This window comes from Pelodiscus sinensis, chromosome 9 (genome assembly GCF_052426305.1).
Source record: "Pelodiscus sinensis isolate ZL-2025 chromosome 9, ASM5242630v1, whole genome shotgun sequence".
In the NCBI taxonomy this organism is placed as follows: domain Eukaryota; kingdom Metazoa; phylum Chordata; order Testudines; family Trionychidae; genus Pelodiscus; species Pelodiscus sinensis.
In genome coordinates this window covers 61,460,468-61,484,506 of record NC_143060.1, presented here as the reverse complement: position 1 = coordinate 61,484,506, position 24,039 = coordinate 61,460,468, and the positions used below count along the sequence as shown (strand labels likewise).

General features: G+C 51.4%; 1 protein-coding gene across 2 annotated transcripts in view; it reads left to right on the top strand.

Annotated features, from left to right (window-relative positions):
* LHX4 (LIM homeobox 4) overlaps positions 1 to 24,039 on the top strand; it is a 61,304-nt gene that overhangs the window by 1,105 nt on the left and 36,160 nt on the right. The window contains exon 2 of one of the 2 annotated variants that reach the window (XM_006126940.5): positions 22,350 to 22,521. In XM_006126940.5, coding sequence (XP_006127002.2) covers positions 22,350 to 22,521 — 172 coding nt within the window. Of the gene's footprint in view, positions 1 to 21,971; positions 22,522 to 24,039 lie in introns of those variants that run through there. The other variant, XM_089780603.1, reaches the window with a different exon arrangement.

Below are 24,039 nucleotides of genomic sequence, written 5' to 3'. Positions count from 1 at the left end.
TTTCATAACAATATGGCTATGTACTGTATATATGTTTGATCTGTGTGTGTGTACAAACACACACACACAACATATATACGGGGATATATCTATGCCTGCTGATGTATCTATGTATGTGCTAGGATGTTTATATTCATATTCCATAACAATATGGCTTTGTATTATATAAATATATGGGATGTGTGTGGGGGGGTATCTGTATCTATACCCGCTGTATATCTCTAGAGTCTATGCTGGGATGTATATTGTGTGTGTGTGTGTGTGTGTGTGTGTGTGTGTGTGTGTGTGTGTGTATACACACACCATCTATACGGGGCTCTGTGTCTGTGCTCGCTGTGTATCTCTAGGGTCTGTACTAGGATCTATGTTGTGTATCTGTGTATATGTGTGTGTGTACACACACACATACACCGTCTATTCGCGGCTCTGTATCTGTGCCAGCTGTGTATCTCGAGTATAGGGCCTGTACTGGGATGTATGTTGTGTATGTGTGTACACACACACATACACACCCACGCACACCATCTATACGGCTCTGTGTGTGCCCGCTGTGTATCTCTGGGGCCTGTGCAGGGATGTATGTTGTGTATGTGTGTACACACACACACACGCGCGCGCGCACACACCTATCCGGGGCTCTGTTTGTGTGCCCGCTGTGTATCTCTGGGCCTGTGCAGGGATGTATGTTGTGTATGTGTGTACACACACACACACACACACACACACACCCATCCGGGTGCCCGCTGTGTATCTCTGGGCCTGTGCAGGGATGTATGTTGTGTATGTGTGTACACACACACACACACACACACACACACACACACACACACACACACACACACCCATCCGGGTGCCCGCTGTGTATCTCTGGGCCTGGGCAGGGGTATTTACATTCACACTCCGCAGCGATCGCCCTTCGCTCGCCGCCGGCCCGCGCCGCTTGCTCTGTTCCCAAGGCTGAGCGCGCGGATCGGGCCCCTCCTGCCGCTTCGGCTGCGCTGGCCCCGGGCTGGCTCGGCTCCGCGCGCGGCGTGTCCCGCTCCCGCAGCCCGTCTCGGGGTTAGGCGGAGAGCGGCCCGGGGGCATTTCTGCCCGGCCCCCGTGGCCGAGCGGGTTTTGCCGGCCGGGCTTTGCCGGGAGCCGCTGCCCAGCGCTGGGACCATCCGCCGGGCGCCGGGGCAGAGTTCAGGAGTTTCCCGCAGATGCTGCCGCAGGTCTGTGGCCTGGCGCTGGCTGCGCGGCTCGTGCGCGCTGCTGGGCGCAGAATGCGCGGGGAGATCCTTTTGCTTACTCCCTCCAGGCCCGGGCCGCGGGGTAGGGTCCCGCTGGGGCGGGGGAGGCTTTCCAGCTCCCCGGCCATCCGGATCCCCCAGCGTGGCTCCTCTGGGGCGGGGTCTGTCTGGGACAGGGAAGGAGCCGGCTGGCGTGCGGGGCGCAGTGACGGGAAAAGTGAGGGGGCTTGTCTCGGAAAGCTTCGCGGAGCCCGCCCCAGCCGAAGGCCAACTTCCTAGCGCGCACCCAGGGGAGGCAGGGAATCTCCCGTCCGGGTCTGGGCCAGCGGAATCCGAGCAGGCTGGACTGCTGGACCGGCCCTTTGCTTCGGGGTGGAACACGCTGGCCCCGCTTGCCAACTGGGGCTCGCTTGAAAGGCTGCACAGAGCCCCCTGCCCCCAGCTCCTTTTATCCCCCCTTCGCGGGTCCACTCCCTTCCCGCACTGGTTTTTAAATCCGCCTCCAGCCCAGTCTCCCGAATTGCGAGAGAGAGGGAACGACCGGGACCCGGCCATGTGCCCAATGGATCGCTCGGGTCAAGGCGCCTGCGTTCACAACGAGGAGTCCGCTGCGTTTGGTCAGACAGGGCCAGGCTGCGCGTCAAATCTCCCCAAAATCCCGCTGTAGCTTCGGCCCAATTACTGACGATCGAGCCCGCTTTTTGGTTATGTCTGGAGACAATCTCCCCCGGAGACACGGCTAGATGTACGGAAATTGCACGCAATTCTTCGCGTGTTTATGGAGAGATTTGTACCCACAGGTAATAGAAGACCTGTCCCGAGGGATGCCATCCCCTATCCAGGTTATGCCCATTCTCTTTCCTCGTAGCCCCCTCTCCATGCGGACCAATGGACGCGCGTTTACAAATCTCGATCTGTTTGTTTGTTTTTCCTGCGCATCTCTGGCCGTGAACTTGCCCGTGCGCGTAGGGGCCGATCGTTCTGGCCGAGTCGCTGAACTTGCCCGCGCTCCCAGCCTCTTCCCTCCGATCAGTTCGTTCCGGTGGAGTCATTTCCCGGCTCTGGGCATTGCAGACTGGGGGACTGCAGGACTCGGGCATTTAATCCCGAACCTGCTGACTTGTGGCTTTTGCTGGATCTGGCTACTTTACCCGCAGGGATCCCCTCCAGCTAGCCCGCTCCAGGGGAGGAGAAACGCTCCATCCCTTGGGTTTTCGGAGCCTCGGAATTTCCCGCTTTGCAACAGCAGCGCCCCATATTCTTTCTCCCCTCCAAATAAAGCCCTTTTGGCTTTGGCAGGCTAGCCAGAGAGGCCGAGGGAGCGCACCGGAGCGATCCGGGCCGCCGCGTTCCATCGCCGGCTCTTCCAGCGCCTTCGCTCCGCTTTGCCGCGGTGGGGCGGGCGGGTGTTTGCGTTTGGCTGGGTTACATAAGGGCCAAGGTCTCCCGGAAATCTTTGCTTCCCAGCGAACCCTGGCTGCCTCCGGACGCAGCCGGAGCAAGGCTGGACAATTTCGGCCCCGGCCCCCTTTCCTTTGCGTTTGCCGTAGATTGTTCACCCTCCACCTTTGCTGGGGTAGGGACCAGCCCCGGGGCTCTTTTTTTAATTGTTCTTGGCGGACAATAGTTTTTGCTGCCCGTGAGAAGCGGCGCCCGACGCCGATTTCCTCGGCCTGGGAGTTGCGCGCCCGGTTTTCTCTTTATTCCAGGCGGCAAAACCGGGGCTGCTCCGGGCAGTGGTCTCCGGGCAGAATTGCTTGAAAGGCCACGGAACAACCAGGCACTGCCCTCGAAGAGAGTGTGAGGAGAGTTTGGTCCCGGAGTCGCTCCCCGCAGGCGGTTCCCTTCGATCCCGATTCGAATTCGAGGGCCCAGCTGGCTAGGGGCGGGCCCCACTTAACACCGGCGGCGCGAACAGCGGAGGCCTCCGTGCGGGCTCTGATTTCCCCGCTGTCCTGGGGATCCCTAGTGACATTTACACCCTTCAGGTGCCCCATATGCCACTCACTCACTCAAGATCAGAGAAAGGGGCATTTCCCTGTTTCCCCGCAGGAGGAAACTCCCCCGACCCCGCCATCGCCCAGTGCACTTTCCTTCCTCCGGCTAGCGCAAAAGGATATTGCGCCCCAGAGGCAGGGAGAGCGGGTGGGTGGAAATTGGTTTTGGGGGCGAAGAAAATGGAGGCATCGAGATCTTTGCCAGCGGATTGCGATGCAATAGCGGCAGGAGACACCGCTCAATAAACCGGAGAATCTCGACCGGCCCACGCAGACGGACAAACAATTTCTACCCACCGAAAGAGCATTCGAATTGTCCCCGGGTGTCTCCTGGCGCACAGATCCGTGTAAACGTTTTTTACACCCGGATCCATGGAGAGAGAGGGGTGATTTGAAGTGGAGACGCGTGGGGAGATTTTGTAGCGATAGTCCCGTATTTGTCCGTCGATGCGTCGTTTATTGGGCAACATTAATCGATCGCTACAGAATGTGGCGTCTGCATACGCACCCACCGCCGCTGCGCCTGTGGTGTCTGGGTTTATGCGGAACCAATTCTAAGTCCAGAAGAAATCAACACCGATGAAACGCGTCCTTTTTTTCAAGGGGCGCTGTAGGAGGCGTGTGGGGTGGTAGCCCTATATTTGTGGGTCCACGTTGCAAATGCAAAACCGATTGGTTTGGTTTGTGAAGTCTCATGTGTTGTGTGTAAACGTGACCTGTCCTGGTCTGAACTTGATCCCGAGCCGGATCGGGTTTAGCTCATCCGAGGGCGAGTCCTCTGTCCTAACCGTCCCTTTGCATTTCGGAAACGTGCCCCGGAATTTTGGGGAGCAGCGATTTCCGCCTCCTTGCGCCCTGCCTCGCCTCTTGTTAATTTCGCGTTTCTTCCGCGCGTTCCCGCCGGATCAAACCTTTCCCCACTTCCTCGCCAGTCTTGTGTCCGGGCGGTAGCAGCGTCCAAACCCCGGTTCCAAGCTGGAAGAAATAAACGAATCGGGAAGGATTTGGGGTGGGGAGAAATTGTCCAGATCCGGGAATCTCTCGCCTGTTTGGTGCGTCTCTTTCCGCACAACCCGTGTGCCTAGAGGGGCATTTTGTCTGAATTAGCCGGGAAGGTGAAAGGAACAAACCGGCGCCGAAGCGCTTTTCTGGCGTTTTCGCCCTGTTAAATTCCCCTCCTTGGCCCGCCGATCCCCGACTCTTTCGGGCTGAGAAAAGAACCTTCGTCTTACGTCCACACCGCCCTCCAGGCCAGATTCCCCCCCGGCCGCTGGAGCGCAGGCATCCCCACCCCCGCCTAGCTGCGGGGATTTCTCCTCCTCCAGCGCTTTCTCGGCGCGGCTCAGGATCGCGCTCCGGCGTGGATCAAATTATTTGTTAGTGGAAGAGGGAACCTACCCGCGGCGCAAACCGGCCCCACAGACAAACGCTCCCAGACTTTGACCAGCTGCCTTGAGCCAGCGCTTTGCGCCTGTCCGCCCTGCCCGGGGCTCGATCCCGTGCGCCTCATTCCCCAGCTAACTTCCCCGGGAGTGTCGGGTCCGGCTGGGAAAGGACTCTGCTGCTTTTCTCTCGGCGCACAACTGTGTTCTTCGGGCACCCACGGAGCCCTGTTCGGTCGGGCACCCACCCGCTCTGCCGGGGGCTCTCCAGGGGCCAGGTGATCGCGCTGCGGCGCGCTAATGCTGGGGGCGCTTCGCGGTGCCGGGGGTTATTCTGGGGCAGGATCGGGCCCGGCCCGGTGCTGTGCGGCCCGCCGGAGGCCGCTCGGCTTTGCTGAGCTTCCCTTGACATGTGGCTGCATCCGCGGCGGGGCGAGCAAACGCCAGTCGGGAGGCCGAGCCGAGAAACTCCAACGCGCATCGGCCGGTTTGCCCCAAGGCTCCCCCTCGCTTGCTGCCTTCCCCGCCTTGTCGGGCAGCCACAGAGCTGGGGATTCACTTCCCAGCATCAGGCCGGGAGGGACCGGAGATTGAGAGGAGAGGGGTATTTTCCCGAGGCCGATTAGCGGATTTGACAGGATACCCTGCCTCCGCCTTGGACCCAGACCTGGGGCCCGGAGAAAGCCGCCTCTCCACATAGCCTCCCCTCCCCCGGTAAAAACCACTCCCCGCAGCGCTGAGGCCAGAAAGGGAAAGCGGGCGAGAGACTCCCGGGAAAGTCCTTGGCAGGGCTCTGCGCGCGGGCGGAACCGGCGGAACTCCCTGCTGCGGTTGGGAATCGGGACCCCAACCCGAGCACAGAGAAGCCGGACAAGTCCCACGTGTCTCCCCTGGCTAGATCCAGGTAGATGGGCTGTCCCGGGAACCCACGGCCTCGAGGTGGAACAGGGTGGGCTAAAAGCCGCGTCAGCCCTCGCTCTTGGCGTTGGACACTCCGGGGCCCTTTCCTTTGGTCTTACCGCCGCTGCCGGGGTTTGGTTTACACGTTTACCCCCCGCGAGGAGGAGTCTAATTTCCCCAGCGCGGTGGCTGGACAGGGCCAGGGGAGCAGGGCTCAGGAGAGGCGGGTCCCACGATCCCCGACTTTGCCACTCACTCGATGGCACGGAAAAGCCAGCGCTTCGGGCTCCGCATCGCGCGGCCCTCCCCTCCCCCGTTTTCTCACGGGTAGAACGGAGCGACCCCCTTGTTATTTCGAAATAAGAAGACAGCGCGTCCGCACGGCCAAGCTTGTTATTTCGAAATAACGGGCCGGTTATTTGGAAATAACTCGGCTTGTGAAGGGGAATACGCTGATTTCCAATTAGCTATGTTGGGCGTTATGGGTTTGAAATAACGCGGTAGCTTAGCCAGGGAGGTGATCCAGGCTGGGGAGCGTGGGGCGGGGGGGGGGAGCGGTGCGGGGATCCAGTGAATCTCTTTGCCCCTGCGGAGTCCCCCCTCCGTAGGGGGAGAACCAGGCTCCTGCGCCACCAGCTGCGCTTTTCGCGGCGGTCGGTGGCCACATGAAACTGACGCGCGCTCTTTACAAAACAACGCGGCAGCGATGCGCCCAGTCTGCCCCCCTGCACCTTCCCCTGGCTCCTGGGTGCTCGCTCCAGTGGGACCCACGGCCGCTGGGGAGCATCGTGCCGCGCTCACACACACGCGGCGGTGTCCATGCGTGGGGACCAGGCTGCGAGGGGACGGCTCGCCCCGGGCTGCCCCGAAAGGCAATTCGGGCGCTGGGCTCTTGGTCTGTGAAGCCGCAAACGAAACCAAGTAAAACCCCCTTTCCCTCCTGCTCGCTGTGAACTAGACCAACAGCTTCAAACTCGCTGCCGGCTTGATTGCCCGCAGCCTGTGGCACTGCGAGCCGGCCAGGACATTTTTAGGGTGGAATTATGAACTTCTCAGTAAATGGAGAAACTGACAACGTCGGAACAGTGTAGTCTCCAGGGGTGTCTACACTGCACGGCTATTTTGGGATACTGGGGGTATTCCGAAATAGCTACCCCCTCGTCTATACAAGCCACCAAAATATTTCAAAATATTTGTCGAAATAATGGTCACCCTATTTTGCCATCCGATTAAATCTCACTGCTATTTCAAAATAGCTTCTTTTGAAATTTGGCGCTGTCTACATTGCTCGAAATAGTGCATTCTTTCGAAATTTGGCACTTTATAGAGCTGTATAGAGCTTTATTCCGGAGGATCGCGCCAGTCTGGACGCTCTTTTCCGGCTTTTCCCCAAGCCGGAAAAAAAGCGGCGGCCATGTTTATTTAAATCCTGCGGGGGATATTTAAATCCCCCATGCATTTCCCTATTCCAAAGTTCTAAATTAGCATGGCTATTCCGAAGAAGGGGCCAGTGTAGACACAGCCTTAGTGTTTTAGCCTTGAGGACAGTATCTTTGTGGCCGGATCCTGGGAAGTGCCGGGTGTCTTGGCTCTCGGGAGGAGGGGGAGGGGGGGAGATGGGACGACTCAGCACCTGGGAATCTGGGGCATTTTTTGACTGAGCCAAACCCCATTAAAGTGACTTCAAGAAATTACTGAATTAACTGAATATTGTTGGGGGGAGGGGGGTATGAACATAGTGTAAAATACTTGAAGAAGGCAAATAAAGAGGAAAGAATATGTCTAGGCAGGAGACAGGGGTATAGCCAGGCGTAACGGGATGACACTAACAAGGAAAAATATAAGGTGAATGTTCTTTCTATTATTCTATTTACAAACTCACCTTCCGCAGCAAACCAGTGGACATTGGCCCAGCACCATGGGATCTCAATTAAAATAAAGACAAAACACAATTCTCAGCTTTATTCACATTAAAACTCTGAATGGGAGCGAGGCCTTGTCCAGCTGTGGAAATGATGGCAGAAAGAAGTCAGTGGAAAGAAAATTCACTGTTAATTAATAGAAGCTGTTGTCTAGTCATGTGAGTGAGCCTCAGTCTAGTTCAGGGCTGGAATCTGGAGCCCAAATCAGTGTTTTGAGGGATTTCCTCCTTCTTTTCACTGGAGCAGCCCCGCTGGGTTAAACTGGGGGCCTTTCATAGATTCATTTAAACTGACAGAGCTTCTAATGTGTGCAACCCCCTTCAACAAGGCCAGGCTGAACCAGTTTTCTCTCTGGCCAGACAGAACAAAACTTACCTTCTCCTGGGCACCAGGAGCAACCCTAACTTCTTCTGAGAGAAATTCACAGAGCACACAGTCAACCTGTGGAACTCCTTGCCAGAGGATGTTGTGAAATGCAAGACTAGGTTGGATATTAGGAAAAACTATTTCACTAGGAGGGTGGTGAAGCACTGGAATGGGTTACCTAGGGAAGTAGTGGAGTCTCCATCCCTAGAGGTGTTTAAATCCCAGCTTGACAAAGCCCTGGCTGGGTTGATTTAATTGGGATTGGTCCTGCCTTGGGCAGGGGCCTGGACTTGATAGCCTTCTAAGGTCTCTTCCAGCTCTATGATTCTATAACTATAGGAGGGTTAAAAAAAGAGCTAGGTAAATGCATGGATGATAGGTCCTAATGCTCCCAGTGCTTAGCAGAATTCCCAGTTGTTCATCCATCCGCAGGACATTTTTTAGGTTCTGGAATTTCAATTGGTTTTAAAATCTTGGATGATGGGTTCCAGAGTGAAATGTGAAATGTATTGTAAAAAGTACCTAAAAGGGTGTTACAAAGGAGTAAGGAGAAAAATTGTTCTCCTTGGCCTTTGAGGATAGGACAAGAAGCAATAGGCTTAAACTGCAGCGAGGGAGGTTTAGGGTGGACACTAGCAAAAACTTCCTACCTGTCAGGGTGGTGAAACACTGGGATAACTTGCCTTGGGGGTTGTAGAATCTCCATCACCGGAGATATTTAAGAGCAGGTTGGATAAACGCCTGCTAGGGATCGTCTAGATCAGGGCTGGGCAAGATGTGACCCAGGGTTGGATGCAGCACAACTAACCCTTTGATCCAGCCCACGGATGGCATCTGGCTGCTTTCTATTTATAGCCTGCTGCCCATGCCACCGAATTTCTAGCTGTTGGCTCAGGCATCAGGATCCTATTTAAATGACTCCCAGCTCCTGGTCACTGTGCTTCCTCAGCAGGGGTGGAAGCCGCAAGGCCTTTCAATAGCCACAGCAACCATGGGCGGCTGCCAGGCAATGCAGTAGCGGTGGAGCCGTGAGCCCCTTGCTGTGTTTTTACTTCAAAGCCTCCAGCCCCAGACAACTCTGGGGGGAGGCTAGTCCTCAGCCCTGCCCAAGCCCCGCCCTTTCTGGGGTGGAGCCAGTCCATGATCAAGTACCAAAATTCATTAAATGCCCCCCCCCCCCCGCAAAAATTATTGCCCACGGCTGATCTAGATGATGCTTGGTCCTGCTGTGAGGTCAGGGGACTGGACTTGATGACCTTTCAAGGTCCCTTCTAGTAGTTCTAGTGTTCAGTGATTCTATGATCAGGCAGTTAAATCTCTCTCTCTCAAATTATTCTATATCTGTCTGTCTGTCTATCTATCTAAAATTATTATCTATCTATCTATCTATCTATCTATCTATCTATCTATCTATCATTAGATGTCTATCTATCTAAAATTATTCTATATCTATTTATCTATCTGTCTGTCTGTCTAAAATTATTCTATATCTGTCTATCTATCTAAAATTATTCTATATCTATCTGTCTGTCTATAATTAGATGTCTATCTATCTAAAATTATTCTATATCTATTTATCTATCTGTCTGTCTGTCTAAAATTATTCTATATCAGTCTGTCTGTCTATCTAGCTATTCCTTTTTGTAGATGGGCAGTTATGCATATATGCAATCAACTGTATGATAGGTCAGATTTTCAGGTTTATTTAGAGTTGCTGAGAACAAGCCATGGAGCAGAACCTCAAGTCCCTTGTACATATCACCAGGACTTGCTGAGAATAGCAGCCATTTGCTAAGAACGTTGTTATGCTGTGTACAACAAATGTATGGCTTTAATTTGCATTTGATGATGACGGTAGAGTGTAGCTCCACAGCTGCGACATACAGCTGTTGATCTATACTGCCTTGCCGCTTCTTTGAAATTTATTGTTTTTGGAGATGTTTTATTGCAAAGGTTAAGACCGATTATATCCTAAAACACTCTATATGGTCCCAAAGCAGTCAATGACCTAGAATCCAGTTGCAGGGAATTCCTTCTTTTTCTTGTTCTCTTTCTCGTGGGGTAGTTTTTTCTGAATAAGATTTTCCTTTCTGTTCTCCAGTTTGAATAATGGCTCTGGGACTATCTGGAGACATGTAACTACAATACCGCATGTGAAAGACCTTCCCAAAAATAAAATCAGGCCAGATCCTGAGTTAGTGTAAATGGGCTTCACTCCGCTGAAGTGGATGGACCTACTCCTGCGGAGACAAGCTGGGATCCAGCTCCTTAGCTCTGACTCTGACCTGATCTCATGTTATCTCATCTATATAAGGGCTAATCTTGCAGTCCTCACTCACGCAAAACTCCCAGAGGCTTCATTCGGTACTTCCGGATGTCACTAAGCTCTGCCCATACACATGACATCACTGTTTCTGTAATAACGAATGCACTTCAAGGAGGAAACAGCAGAGCAGGATTTTTTTTAAGGACAAAAATTAGTGAAATAAACAAATTATGTGATGGCAGCCAGGATGCTATGAAGTTTTCATTCCTGCTTATTTGGGAAAAGCTACATAATTCCCTCATCGCGCAGGCACAGAGGAATGTGGTCATTGCAAATTCCTGGCAATAAGTTCCTTAAACTGCCCTACATGACATGCACAAAGTTCCTATTGCTGTGAGTGAGTTCTGGGTGTGCAAAGGATGCAGCAGCAGGTCTGTCTCTAGTGATCTAAACTGTGGTTCCATGTAGCTCATGGGGGATTCTTTCCTGCTGCCTCTGGACCGTAAGGATCCTATAACAGGGTCCTTAGTCAGCATTATTTTGAAATAACTTAGTCCGCATCTACGCAGCAGGCAGGTATTTCAAAACAATGTCGAAATACTGTCAAGCTGGAAGACTTTTTACTCCGATTCCTGTAACCTTCATTGTATGAGGAGCAAGGGAAGTCGGAGGAAGAGGGCTCTATTTCAAAATAAGTGCTGTGTGGATGCTCCCCATTTTGAAATAAGCTATTTTGAAATCAGCTATGCAATTGACGTAGCTCAATTTGCATCACTTATTTAAAGTTAAGCCCTGCTGTGTAGATGCATAAATGTCTTCTCCTCTGTTTCTATGCAAGGTGCTATGCACTCACCAGCCTGGGCTGTCCACCCCCAGAGCTGGCTGCATGTTACTGATGCTGTACGTACACAGTCTGTGGACCTCTCTGGGGGTGAGTCCACACAGCACCTTAAACTCAAAATAAGATACGCAGTTTGCGCTACACAAATTGCGAATCTTATATCAAATTTATTTCAAAATAGCTTATAGCATGTCTACACAGTGCCACATTTTGAAATAATGCCCTATTTCAAGCCATCCCTTATCCCTCGTGCAACAAGGTTAGTGGGATGGCAAAACAGCACGCCCGTTATTTCAAAAAATATTTCAAAATAACGGGCAACTTGTGTAGACACGGGGTAGCTATTTCGGGATACCCCCGGTATCCCGAAATAGCCGCGCAGGATAGATGTACCCTGAGATGAAATGTCTTAATGTGAGTGCAGAGGGGATTACTTGGCTTTTACTTTATTGATAATAATTTTAAGGCAGCAGATGTGTATGCGTAGTGGAACTTTGTACTGATTGCTTCCGTCTCTCCAGCGCAGGGACGCTGGCTTCGTATGTGTTTGTGTGGTTTCCTGCACAACAGGGCCTGCTCCTCACTCATGCTTTGAGGTGTGTTTGTGTGGCTTCCTGCACAACAGGGCCTGCTCCTCACTCATGCTTTGAGGTGTGTTTGTGTGGCTTCCTGCACAACAGGGCCTGCTTCTCACTCATGCTTTGGGGTGTGTTTGTGTGGCTTCCTGCACAACAGGGCCTGCTTCTCACTCATGCTTTGGGGTGTGTTTGTGTGGCTTCCTGCACAACAGGGCCTGCTCCTCACTCATGCTTTGAGGTGTGTTTGTGTGGCTTCCTGCACAACAGGGCCTGCTCCTCACTCATGCTTTGGGGTGTGTTTGTGTGGCTTCCTGCACAACAGGGCCTGCTCCTCACTCATGCTTTGAGGTGTGTTTGTGTGGCTTCCTGCACAACAGGGCCTGCTTCTCACTCATGCTTTGAGGTGTGTTTGTGTGGCTTCCTGCACAACAGGGCCTGCTCCTCACTCATGCTTTGGGGTGTGTTTGTGTGGCTTCCTGCACAACAGGGCCTGCTCCTCACTCATGCTTTGGGGTGTGTTTGTGTGGCTTCCTGCACAACAGGGCCTGCTTCTCACTCATGCTTTGGGGTGTGTTTGTGTGGCTTCCTGCACAACAGGGCCTGCTTCTCACTCATGCTTTGGGGTGTGTTTGTGTGGCTTCCTGCACAACAGGGCCTGCTTCTCACTCATGCTTTGGGGTGTGTTTGTGTGGCTTCCTGCACAACAGGGCCTGCTCCTCACTCATGCTTTGGGGTGTGTTTGTGTGGCTTCCTGCACAACAGGGGCCTGCTCCTCACTCATGCTTTGGGGTGTGTTTGTGTGGCTTCCTGCACAACAGGGGCCTGCTCCTCACTCATGCTTTGGGGTGTGTTTGTGTGGCTTCCTGCACAACAGGGCCTGCTCCTCACTCATGCTTTGGGGTGTGTTTGTGTGGCTTCCTGCACAACAGGGCCTGCTCCTCACTCATGCTTTGAGGTGTGTTTGTGTGGCTTCCTGCACAACAGGGCCTGCTCCTCACTCATGCTTTGGGATGATACTGCCATACACATATTAAATAATGGCCCCTTCTGTAGGTTCTGCTTGAAGTCAATGGAAGGTTTTCAGAGGCTCTGGATTACACTTAGACTGACTCATGCAGTTATTTACTTTTTTCCTATAGAGCCTGATTTTGTGGTTCCCATTCAGTGGCGCTGCCCCTGGGCCTGTCAGGAGGAGTGTGTTGACTGCAGGATCAGGTCCTCTGTCTAAACACAGATTGGTCCCTACGCTGGGAAAAGCAATTCTGATCTTGTGCTGCCATGAAAACAATGTGGCGCTTTGTCGGCTTCAAATGGATTTAGTTACCGTGCTATTGTCATTGAGGCTTTTTATTTATTTTTAAAGGAGCAGCTGCATTAGCCGGTACTTATGTTATGTCTTTTTTATTATTAAAAGCAGGTTCCGCTGCACATCGACAATAAGCTGTGGGCACGTGTGTGTGAATACTGGAAGGAATAAAGCAATTTGGTCATGTTATAACTGTGTGAGGCAGGACTGAACCGGAGTTCATGTTCCACAATTGAGAGCCAGAGAGGAAGCTGGATTTGGAATACCCCAGATTTCAGGAGCAGTCATAGATAAAGGGTTTGGGTCAGCCTATTAAAAAAAAATAGGACCCATTTGTAAATTTCAGATTTAGGGGCTCTGCTGTGCGGTTTCCATTCAGGATGCTCTTGGATTGTCTTTGATTTCTGCTGCTCCTCTCAGTGACAAATTGATGTGAAGAATTTTATAGAGTATTTCACAATCCGTTTTGTTTCAATAATTAGCTTCCCCCCCCCCATGCCGGGGATGAATAGTGCCAGAAAGATGAATTATTCCAACCACTGCTGGATAACAGCACCCAAACCAACCACACAATGTCTGTCAATCCATCACACCGAAAGCCAACAAGGACTGGTACCAGAAACTGAGAATAGTTACATTAAGTTTAATGCTGATATGGGGGCAGATCCAAATTCTGCTCTGGCTGGTGCCAATAGGGAGAGCTGGGTTTATCACATGGATCTCTTCTCTTCCTAAAGCTGCCAGCCTGGGGGGGGGGAGGGGGCTCCATTGAGCCTGCAGATCTGGGAGACACATGGTGCTGGATGAGAAAGCCAGAGTTAAACAGTAGGGCTGCGTCTCGACTGGCAAGTTTTTCCGCAAATGCTTTTAACGGAAAAGTTTTTCCGTTAAAAGCATTTGCGAAAAGAGCGTCTAGATTGACACGGACGCTTTTGCGCAAAAGCAGTTTTTGCGGGAAAGTCTCCGTGCCAATCTAGACGTGGTTTTGCACAAGAAAGACCTGATCGCCATTTTTGCCGTCGGGGCTTTTTTGCGCAAAACAATACCGCGTTGTCTACACTGGTCCTCTTGTGCAAAAGCATTTGCACAAGAGGGCTTTTGCCTGAATGGGAGCAGCATAGTATTTCCGCAAGAAGCACTGACAATCTTACATGAGATCGTCAGCGTTCTTGCGCAAATTCAAGCGGCCAGTGTAGACAGCTGGCAAGTTTTTCTGCAAAAGCAGGTGCTTTTGCGGAAAAACTTGCCAGTCTAGACGCAGCCTAGGGCTTTCCTGTAGATTTGTACATGGCTCTGGACGTGCTTTCCTGTGGATTTTTAACAGTCAGGGCAATGACCACTGGAACAGTTGGTGGATGCTCCATCCTGGGAAATGTTAAAGTCAAGATGGGATGTTTCTCTGCAAGATCTGCTCTAGGGATGATTTAGTGGCTGGACGTGTGTTATTCAGCAGGTCAGACGAAGTGATCACTCCGGTTCCTTCTGGCTTTGGAATCTCTGAAAAGCCTCAGTGTTTGCCTCCGGCTCTCTCGTGCTGTGCAGCACTGTATGTGATAGCCAGGTAGGGGCTCCTCATACAGTACCTAGTCAGAGCTACAAGATTCTTTGGAGTCATGGAGTGTGGGCCAGTTCAGGAAGCAAATGGTTCTGTCGATCTGGTTTGAGTGCTAGGGAAGGATTCTTTTTTTGCTGTGTGTTTTGGGCATGTCTCTCTACCGTGGTCTACAATAGGGAGTTATTTTGAAATAACCCCCCTTATTTTGAAATAATACGTGGAGCGTCCACACTACCACGCCTGTAATTTCAAAATCTGTCCCCCTGCGTTCCTTGGGGAATAACGCTCCTTTTGAAAGAGTTATTTCAAAATAGCGGCAGTGTAGACACTATAACTACTCCCCAGAGTTGTTCGATGTGATTACTCCCCAGTGCTTCCTGGGGTTCTCAGTCGAGGTAACGCGTCCGCAATAACGGAGCCTGCCTTGAACTAATTTCGAGGCTTCCCCATAGTGTGGACACACTATTTTGGTTTTGTCATTTCGGGAGTCATTACATCGATTTTTAGTTATTTCAAAAGAGTTTCCTAGTGTAGATGTGCCCCCTGTAACCTCTTTCCCCTCCAATGAGCCACACTGCAGAAAGACAGGTCCTAGCTCAGAGCATTCACTTGCTCTCAGGTCCCTTTGAGCTATCTCAGAAGCAGAGACACTCAGCCTCACTGTTTGCTTTTGCAAATCCTGGCCAGAAAGCAGTGAGCAACTCATTTCTGGCATTCAGCAGTAAACTGTGCCATTTCATTTTTGTAAACGTTGGTTGAAGAGCGTATTAAATAATTCGAGGCACTGAGGAACATTCAGATTATTTTCAATAAAATCTTGTGGGCTTTTTTCCCCCTCCCAAAGTAAATGCTCACTTAAAAAAAAAAAAAAAAAGCAAAGCCAGTTACCAGCACCAGCCTGTTGATTATAATATTATCACAGTGTAATGAAGTCTGCTTGGGTTATTGGTGGGTAGTTTTGAACCAAGAACATGGGCTGTCCACCTCACTTGAGCTAAAAGAATACTTGTCCTAGCTGTCAGCAGTAGTAGACTGTTATCTTTTTATGGTGTCCAACTGCTTAAGGAAGTCAGATTTAAATATCCCATGCTTCATTAGCATAAACATGGCCACCACTTTTTTTCGAAACAGTTAAAAAAAAAAAAAGGCAGTCTAGACATGGATCTGTCGAAAATAAACCCTTTTTCGACAGATCCTGTATTCCTCAAAAATGAGGTTTACAGGATCTGTCGAAAAAGGGTTTATTTTCGACAGATCTGCATCTAGACTGCCGTTTTTTTTTTAAAAAAAACCTCCATTTTAAAAAAAAGTGGCAGCCATGTTTATGCTAATGAAGCGTGGGATATTTAAATCCCTGCTTCATTAGCAATTTCAATGTGCTTAATCTACATCTCTCTGTTGACAGAGAGGTATAGTCTAGACACACCCTAAACGTCATTGGCGGGTACTGGAGGTTGGCAGATTTTGGCCTGACTAGGGTGTGTAGTGATGTACACAAATCGTGCAGCTCAACTGCAGTGGATAACTCAATCTTGTCATGTGCTGCTGTTTAGCATTGTATTATAAGGCTGGTTTTTGCCCCCCCCACATATAGTATCAGAAACATCCTGCGCAGAGTGACTCCGAGCTGTTTCTTCCCTGTAGGTCTCAAGTTCATGGGACCCTGTCTCAGCCACTAGCTAGAACTAGTAGTGTTTGCCTCTTAAAACAATTGATCATCTACTGCGGGAGAGCTACCGTGCTAGGCAATCGTAGGTCACATAATTCTGTCTTCTGTTATTGGACAGTGTTATCTGCAGGGCACGATCCTCATAAATATCTGGTTGGATGGACAAGTAGGTAGACGCATAAGGAGAAGTGGAAGGAATTTGTCCAGATAGAGATGCAGTCAATTAAGCAGCGCCGTTAATCTAATTATGTGTGGTGTGAATAACTGTCTGCCACTAAAAAGACAAATGCCGAGGTAAAGTATTTATCAAAAATACTGGAAGCGCAGAGGTGAAGCTGAGACATTTGTTGTCAAAGAGCTAGACAGTAATCTGGTCACAGTGTATAATTCCATTAACATTATTCCTATTATGCCAAATAATTTAGCTGAAATAAATGAAATACACGAAAGCCATTCTGCAGACATATGATGGCAGTGGGAGAGTTGACCCCATGGAAGGTAATGCCATTTAACAAGACAAAGTGCGTGCCTTGATTCTATTTAATATGTTTTTTTCCTTTTTTGCGTCTGCTGATTCTCACTGTCACATGGACTTTCCAGGGGGAACGGATGGGGCACCCTTTGGATACCAGCAGGGCCTTTCTGGGTTTGGCTGCTTGGATCATTCAAGAAGCACCTGGCATCAAGAATTAAAAGAAAAAAGATTTTTAAATTTACATGAGAACAGGGTCCAGAGGCCGCTACTAAGATTGTACTAGGCACTGTATGCACACATGGTAAGGGACAGTCAGTGCCAGTAAAACAGTATTATCATCATCCTGCTATCCATGTGAGGACAGAGATTAAGAGACTCGCCCAAGGCTTCCCCCCCATGCGGTGGCAGAGTTGAGAACTGAAGGCAGATCTCTTGAGCCCTAGATCAGTGCCTTATGTCTACACTGCACAGGGAAACTCACAGCATTGAGCCTGTTTATTAGGAGTGTCTGCCCTGCTATTTTCAGCCTGCAGTCTGAGTGAGCCCCACTGAGACTTGGTGCACAGGTGTTTCTTTGCAGTGTAGACATACCCTAATCCACAAAGCCAGCTGTCCTTGCAACTAACCCCATCTCCCCAAAACAGCCCTGAAGACAACCGAGGAAGCCCCTGAGTTCCTCCTCAACCCATGCTGCAACTGAGGAACTGCATTCTGATTGGCTCACCAGCTTCTGCCAATCAACAAACTGCTTTATCAGAAGTATAGTGTAATCGGTTTGGATTTTGTAATGTAAATCATTTCTCAGTGTAAACTAGCTTCAGGCTGGCCAAGCTGTGTGAGCTTTAAAAAGCATCTCAGTAAATAAGCCAAGCAGCTTGTCTGTTTCATTTAGGTACACCTGGATAACACTTTCTGTACCCTTCTCTAGATTTGTGGTAGCATAAAAATGCCCAAATATTACTGCTGGTCAGTCATCTGGATACCACAGAACTGCCCAGTAGACAAGGGAAAAGGAGATATGATGCACCAACCTCTCCGGTGATATTACACTCCTGCTATGGGGCGTACTTCTGTACAATCAATCATCTTTTATGCACGTGTGGCAGCATTATGTGCATTGCTTTTACAGGGCAAGCATCTCTTGCCGACTTTTACAGCACTCCCGGCTTATTCTGAACTATCGGCAGCTAGAAAAGGCGATAAATATCTAGCTATCCAGATCTATATAAGCTGTCTGTCTCTAGCCAGACATCTTATATGAGTTGGATAGCTAGGTATATATCTTGCTTTTATACTTGCCTCTCACCCCAAAGCCTTTCAAAAGCTCTTTACAAAGCATAAATACTACACAGGGATCATTTCAGTCAACAGTGAAATGCAGCCACCTTTGGTGTGGAACGAGAGAGCCATTTAACAGAGACCAGGAACAGCCGGCAACAATGTAGGTCAGAAAGTGAAGGAGTTACACTGTCCCATTGGTACTGCAAGGGGTGTGAGCATGGAGCCTGCTCTTGCATGGCCATGCCGCTCTGTCTAGCACAGGAGAATTTTTGCGTAGTCCCCCAGGCCAGTTTGGGTTGGCTATATTCTTGGATGTTTCATCTCGTGGCATAATCTTTAATTAAATATGACTCTCGGCTTTCTGGAGACTCCAGGACAATCTTGGAAGGCTGGCAACCCTACCTGGGCCTACCATCCCATCTTGTTTTTACTGGCATTAATGAGCCCCATGATCTTGGTGTGTTAGCTCTTTCCTGGTGTCGCTATTGTAGTCTATTCATCTCTTTCTGCTTACAGTACTCCATTGGCTACCCTGCTGATGAGTTTGGAATCATCATCTGTCAGGGTGTGTCTAAACTACATGGCTCCGTTGACGGAGGCATGTAGATTTGTTTGTTCGGCAAAGGGAAACGAAGCCGCGATTTAAATAATCGCGGCTTCATTTAAATTTAAATGGCTGCCACGCTGAGCCGACAGACAGCTGATCAGCTATTTGTCGGCTCAGCGCGCTAGTCTGAATGCTCCCCTGCCGACATGAAAGCCCTTTATCGACCTCCCCGGTAAACCTCATCCTATGAGGCATAACGGGGAGGTTGATAAAGGGCTTTCAGGTCGGCGCGGGAACGTCCAGACTAGCATGTTGAGCCGACAAACAGCTGATCAGCTGTTTGTCGGCTCAGCGCGGCAGCCATTTAAATGAAGCCGCGATTATTTAAATCGTGACTTCATTTCCCTTTGACGATCAGCCTAATCTACATGGCTCCATCGATGGAGTCATGTAGTTTAGACACACCCTCAGTGTCCGCTGTGGCAGCAGTTTTCAAACTATGGGTCACGACCCCGTGCTGGGTGGAGGAATGTCAGGCGCTGGGTCTTGTTGCTGCAGGGGGATCAGGTGACCAGTGGGGGTGCTAAGCTCCCTGCCTGTCCTGGTACCGCAGACTGTGCTGCACCCTAGAAGTGGCTGGCAACAGGCCCGGCTCCTAGATGGGGGAGTGGGAGGAGAGCGCACCGGGCTCCATGCACCGCCCCTGCCCCAAGCAGTAGCTCCGCACTCCCATTGGCTGGGTGCAGCATGCTGGGCGCAGCATGGTCTGCGGTGTCAGGAGAGGCAGGAAGCTGCCTTAGCCCCCTCGCTGCACTGCTGACCGGGGGCCGCTCCAGGTAAGCCCCTCCTGCCTCAACACTGACCCCTTCCGAAGCTGGAGCCCCTCCTACACTCCAAAGCTCATCCTCAGCCCTATCCCAGATCCTGCACGCTAGTCAAACTAGGCTGGGTTGTGGGCATCAACGATTTTCTTCAACTGGGTCATGAGAAAAAAACTGGGTCACCACTGCTTTATGGCCACCCTGGCAAATTGCAAGTCTTTGCTGCCTTCTAGGAGCAGGTCCATAGGAGGATAAGAACCTTATATAACTGCTGACTAGTGGAGTGACTCCTTTAGCTTAAGCTGTAGAGGCTCATGCTTTGACGCTACGTCTGCATTGTGTGTTTTTTGCGGAAGAGGAAATGCAAACGGGATGCTCATTTGCATATCTCGCGTTTCATTTGCATCTCTTCTTCTGATTCTTTTTGCGGAAGAGGTTTTTGCGATAAAAACCCTTTTTGCGCAGGAGCCTGTAAATTTCATTTCTTGAGGACTAAGGGCTCTTGTGCAAAAGGTTTTTTTCCCAACAAATGGCCCCGTCTACACAGGGCTTTTTAATCGCAAAAACCTCTTCTGCAAAAAGGATCCGAAGAAGATATGCAAATGAAGCGTGAGATAGGCAAATGAGTGCCCCATTTGCATATCCTCTTCTGCAAAAAACACACAGGCTGTGTCTAGACTGGCCAGTTTTTCCGGAAAATCAGCTGCTTTTCCGGAAAAACTTGCCAGCTGTCTACACTGGCCGCTTGAATTTCCGCTAAAGCTCTGACTTCCTGCTGTAAGAAATCAGTGCTTTTTGTGGAAATACTATGCTGCTCCCGTTCGGGCAAAAGTCCCTTTTGTGCAAAACTTTTGCGCAAAAGGGCCCGGGTAGACAGCTGAGATTTGTTTTGTTTTGCACACCTTGTTGGGTGTCTGCCGAAGGCTGAGTTGTTTTGGAAAATGTGAGCCAAACTGGTTCAAGCGTTTGAAAAGCCAAGCCTAAGGGAGATAGAATATGTTGTTTTGCTGAGGTTAAAAAATTCTGGTGGCAAGGCACTGCTTTCTTTTTTGAGACATTCTAGTGCTCCCATGCTTTGGATCAGGGCCTTGCACATTGGAGGGGAGGACAGCAAATTTGTTATCTTTGCAAAATGCCACGTAAGCGTGGCCACCCAGGTTTCCAGCCTTTGAAAAATTGCAATTTGCACCTGCTCAGTAGAGACTTAGAACTTTTCAGCTTAATTCCCCAAATACTTAAATCCACAGTGGGCAAGTTCCCGCCTGGGGCCAGGCAGGACTTTCCCAGCAGTTGCTGTTCATGGGTGCTTCAGGCCAAGCCGTGCTGGGTCTGGGCACGGAAGGAATGGAGAACAGGAAGCTTGTCTCTTCAAATGCTCTCATAGCTCCCCCTCCTGGGCCCTGTTGGGGTGGAGGAGGAAGCTGCCTGAATTGAGAGGACAAGAGCCAGACTTGGCAGGGGAGGGGAAGCCCTGTAGATTGGGGGAAGGCGCCTGGGGGGGAATGTGGGATGGAGCCTGAGGGTGATGGGGGAGAGGGAAGGAGGGACCAGGAGCTGGTGGGGCGATGGGGACTGGGAGCCCAGGGTGAGACCAGATGGCACTGAGCCCCGGATCCAGGTGGTGCTGGGGGTCTGAGCACCAGAGGGGTGGGAGCAAGAGGCTGAGCGAGGAGGGGACAGCCAGTCAAAGCCAGAACGCCAAGGGAGACCTGCGACTGGCCGGGCAAAGAGACTGGGAGGAGGGAGGCTGAGACCGGGAACAGGGCTGTGGCCAGTGGGGGTGAGGCGGAGTCGGGGAAGGGGGCCTGTGTGTGGGACTTTACAACCTCAGTCACGTTCTCCTCAGGGGCGCTAAGTGCAGCTCCCCTGACTGGAGCCGTTATGTCCAGTTCAATACACAGTGATTCCCACAGAGCCTGTCACTGCCAGGGAACTGCCGGCCAGGCCTTCTAGCCCAGGCTGCCATGACACCAGGGCAGGGGGGTGGGTGCGCCTCTCGCACGACGTGCTGTGTGTGGAGGGAGCTTGTGCCCCACAGCTAGCGCCAGCGCCTCTCCTGCTCGTTGCCACGGGAGAGCTAGGCTGGGATATCCGTGTGTGGGGGGGTAGGGAATGAGGTTCTGGCTGGACCCTCACAACAACCGTCCCTCACGAACAGGCGCTTGCTCCTGAACACAGGGATTGCAATGGCTCGTTCAGTGTCCCCTTCCACACAGCCGAGTAGCCCCAATCCCCGGGAGCAGGAACGCATCGGGCAGCCCAGCAACATGGCTCCTGCCGTGGCGTTGATACCAATGGGCAGAGCGCAGCAAAGCGCCCTCAGAGCTGTTTTTTTGCCGCCCACGCTGCCCAAATTCCTCCTTTGGGATGGGCCTGGGAAGGGAACCTCAGATGGGACCTCTGGGAGGGGAAACGTGTGGTGGGCCCACTCCCCGTGGGGCTGAGGCAAGTGGGGGGGCACTAGAGTGAGGGGCGTCATTCATCTTATGCCACAGGTGTCTGTGGCACAGGTGTCCTCTGGTGCTTTAGAGGCCCCCACAGACCTTCGAGCCTAGAGGTGCCAGTCTGGTATGAGGCCTTGTGGTGCCTCCGGAATCAGGCGGGGACACGGTCAGGGAACAAGGCTGAAGGCAGGAGGTTTTAAGGGGGGCTTTGAGGAAGGGAAGGGGCAGTTGGTGCGCAGGAAGAGGGAGTCTGCCCCGAGCAAGGGGGCAGCGTGAGGAAGGCTAGAAGCCAAGAGTGGGGGCAGACAGGTGTGAGGGGGGGGCAAGAAGACATGGGGCTGAGGTGAGGCACGGAGAAGCTGCACAGGGGATCAAGTGGCCAGTGGGGGAGATACTTGACAGGAAGGTTGAAGGGATGGCCTAGATGAGGAAGAGAAGCCATGGGAGGGAGTCTCCGGCTATATCTGTGCAGCACCTAGCACCGGGAGGTCCCCATCTCGGCTGGGGACTTGAGGCACTCCTGAGGGGTAGCCCGTTCAGCCCAGGTGGGGGTGTTGCTGAAGCGGCGGGAAGGCAGAGGGCTGGGTGAGCCCTCAGAAGGGACTGGGGACGCCAGGTGGGCTTAGCTTGGTGACTGGTTCTCTCCGTTTCTATGGAGAGACAGACCTCCGAGGCCCTTTTGCGCCTTTTCCTTTCCCCAGGTGGGGCTGTCTTCACTGACGCTGCTCTTCTCTCTCCCCTTCCCCCTCCGCCTGCTGCCTCCCCAGAGATTCCCCAGTGCGCCGGCTGCAACCAGCACATCCTGGATAAGTTCATCCTGAAAGTCCTCGACCGGCATTGGCACAGCTCCTGCCTCAAGTGTGCCGACTGCCAGATGCAGCTGGCGGACAGGTGCTTCTCCAGAGCCGGGAGCGTCTACTGCAAGGAAGACTTCTTCAAGTAAGTGCAGCCGTCTCCTTTGCACCGGGAGGGCCGGTGGCAGTGGCCTGGGTGTTTTCTGACAGGCTGAGGAGAAAGCTCTCCCTTGGCTAGGAGACCCGGCCGTGGAAGCTCCCTGCCAGCACTTGCCGAGAGGTTTAGGGCTAAGCGCCCCGGTCTCAGGAGCACGCCAGCGTCCTAACAATCCTCCCAAGCTGTTTTTCATTAGAAATAAATCCCTTTCTAACTTAATATTTCTCCTAATCGAATCCTGCCCTGCCCCGGCAGCTGCTTGGATGCAGTTTAGGGTTAGTGAAAACCAGGACGTGGCTGCTTTGGCCTCCCCTCTGGGATCAACTCGGAGTAACTCAATTGCCCGGATTGCACGAGATGCCCTCTGGGGTGCCCCCTTTTGCCATCATCTTGCATGCCTCTCGTTCTGGGCTTTGTCCGAAGGGGAACCGTTGGCTCCCCAGACGGGCTGGCTCCGTGGTGGTACAGCCCACGGGTGGAACTGGAGGAAAAGGGGAAACAGACGGCAGTCATGGAAAGACAGGCCTGGTGGTCCATAAGCAGACACTGGTACAGACAGACACAGAAACAACTGGACAAATTTTAAGCATTATTTCTCCAAAATCTTCTTATATAGGCATTTTTTTAAGCCCAAGTGTTTAAATAAAGGGAATTTTGTTGGTTTAGAACTGCCACAGGCTGAATGCTATTTGTGGGGATTTAACCTTCTTAGAGACCCAAATCTCTCTAATACTCCTCTCTCCCTCCCCCACTACTGCATTTTAAGCCCAAATTGGACTAAGGATTCGGCTTGTTAATCACCCTTCCTGCATCAAGCACATCTGTTCAGATCAGAGCTAGAGGGCAGGAGAAACCCACACAAAGACTCCAGCTCCCGCTGCTTTTCAAGAGCTCCTCTCTGTGCTTTGCTTATTTATTTATCTGCCTTCATTTCCTTGTATCCATTCCCTCCCCCTCCGCCCCCAGTAAAAAACCTTATTTAATTCACACTTGGGCCATTTGCAGTCTGAATACCTGCCTCTCTAAACTATCCGATAGACATTGACACTGTCCGTGGCTCCTCCTTGCCGTGAAAAAACAACTTTTAGCAGAACATTTTAGCCTCTGATGCAAAATCAGTTGTTTTATAAAGCACAGTTCATATCTATCTATCTGTCTACACTGGGCCAGATTCTCAGCTGGTTAAACTGGTGTAACTATTCTGACATCAACAGAGTGGTGCTGATTCACACTACTTAAGGATCTGGCTACATTTGTGTGGGCCAGATCCTTGGTTAGTGGAAATTGGGGTAGCTCACTGAAGACAGTGACATGATGTTGATTTACACCAGGAGGGGATCTGGCCCAAGATGTCTTTGGGTGGCTGAGGAAAAGGAGTGAGGGACATGTGGACTGTGTCTAGACTGGCATGATTTTTGCGGAAATACTTTTAACGGAAAAGTTTTTCCGTTAAAAGTATTTCTGCAAAAGCGCGTCTAGATTGGCACAGATGCTTTTGCGCAAAAG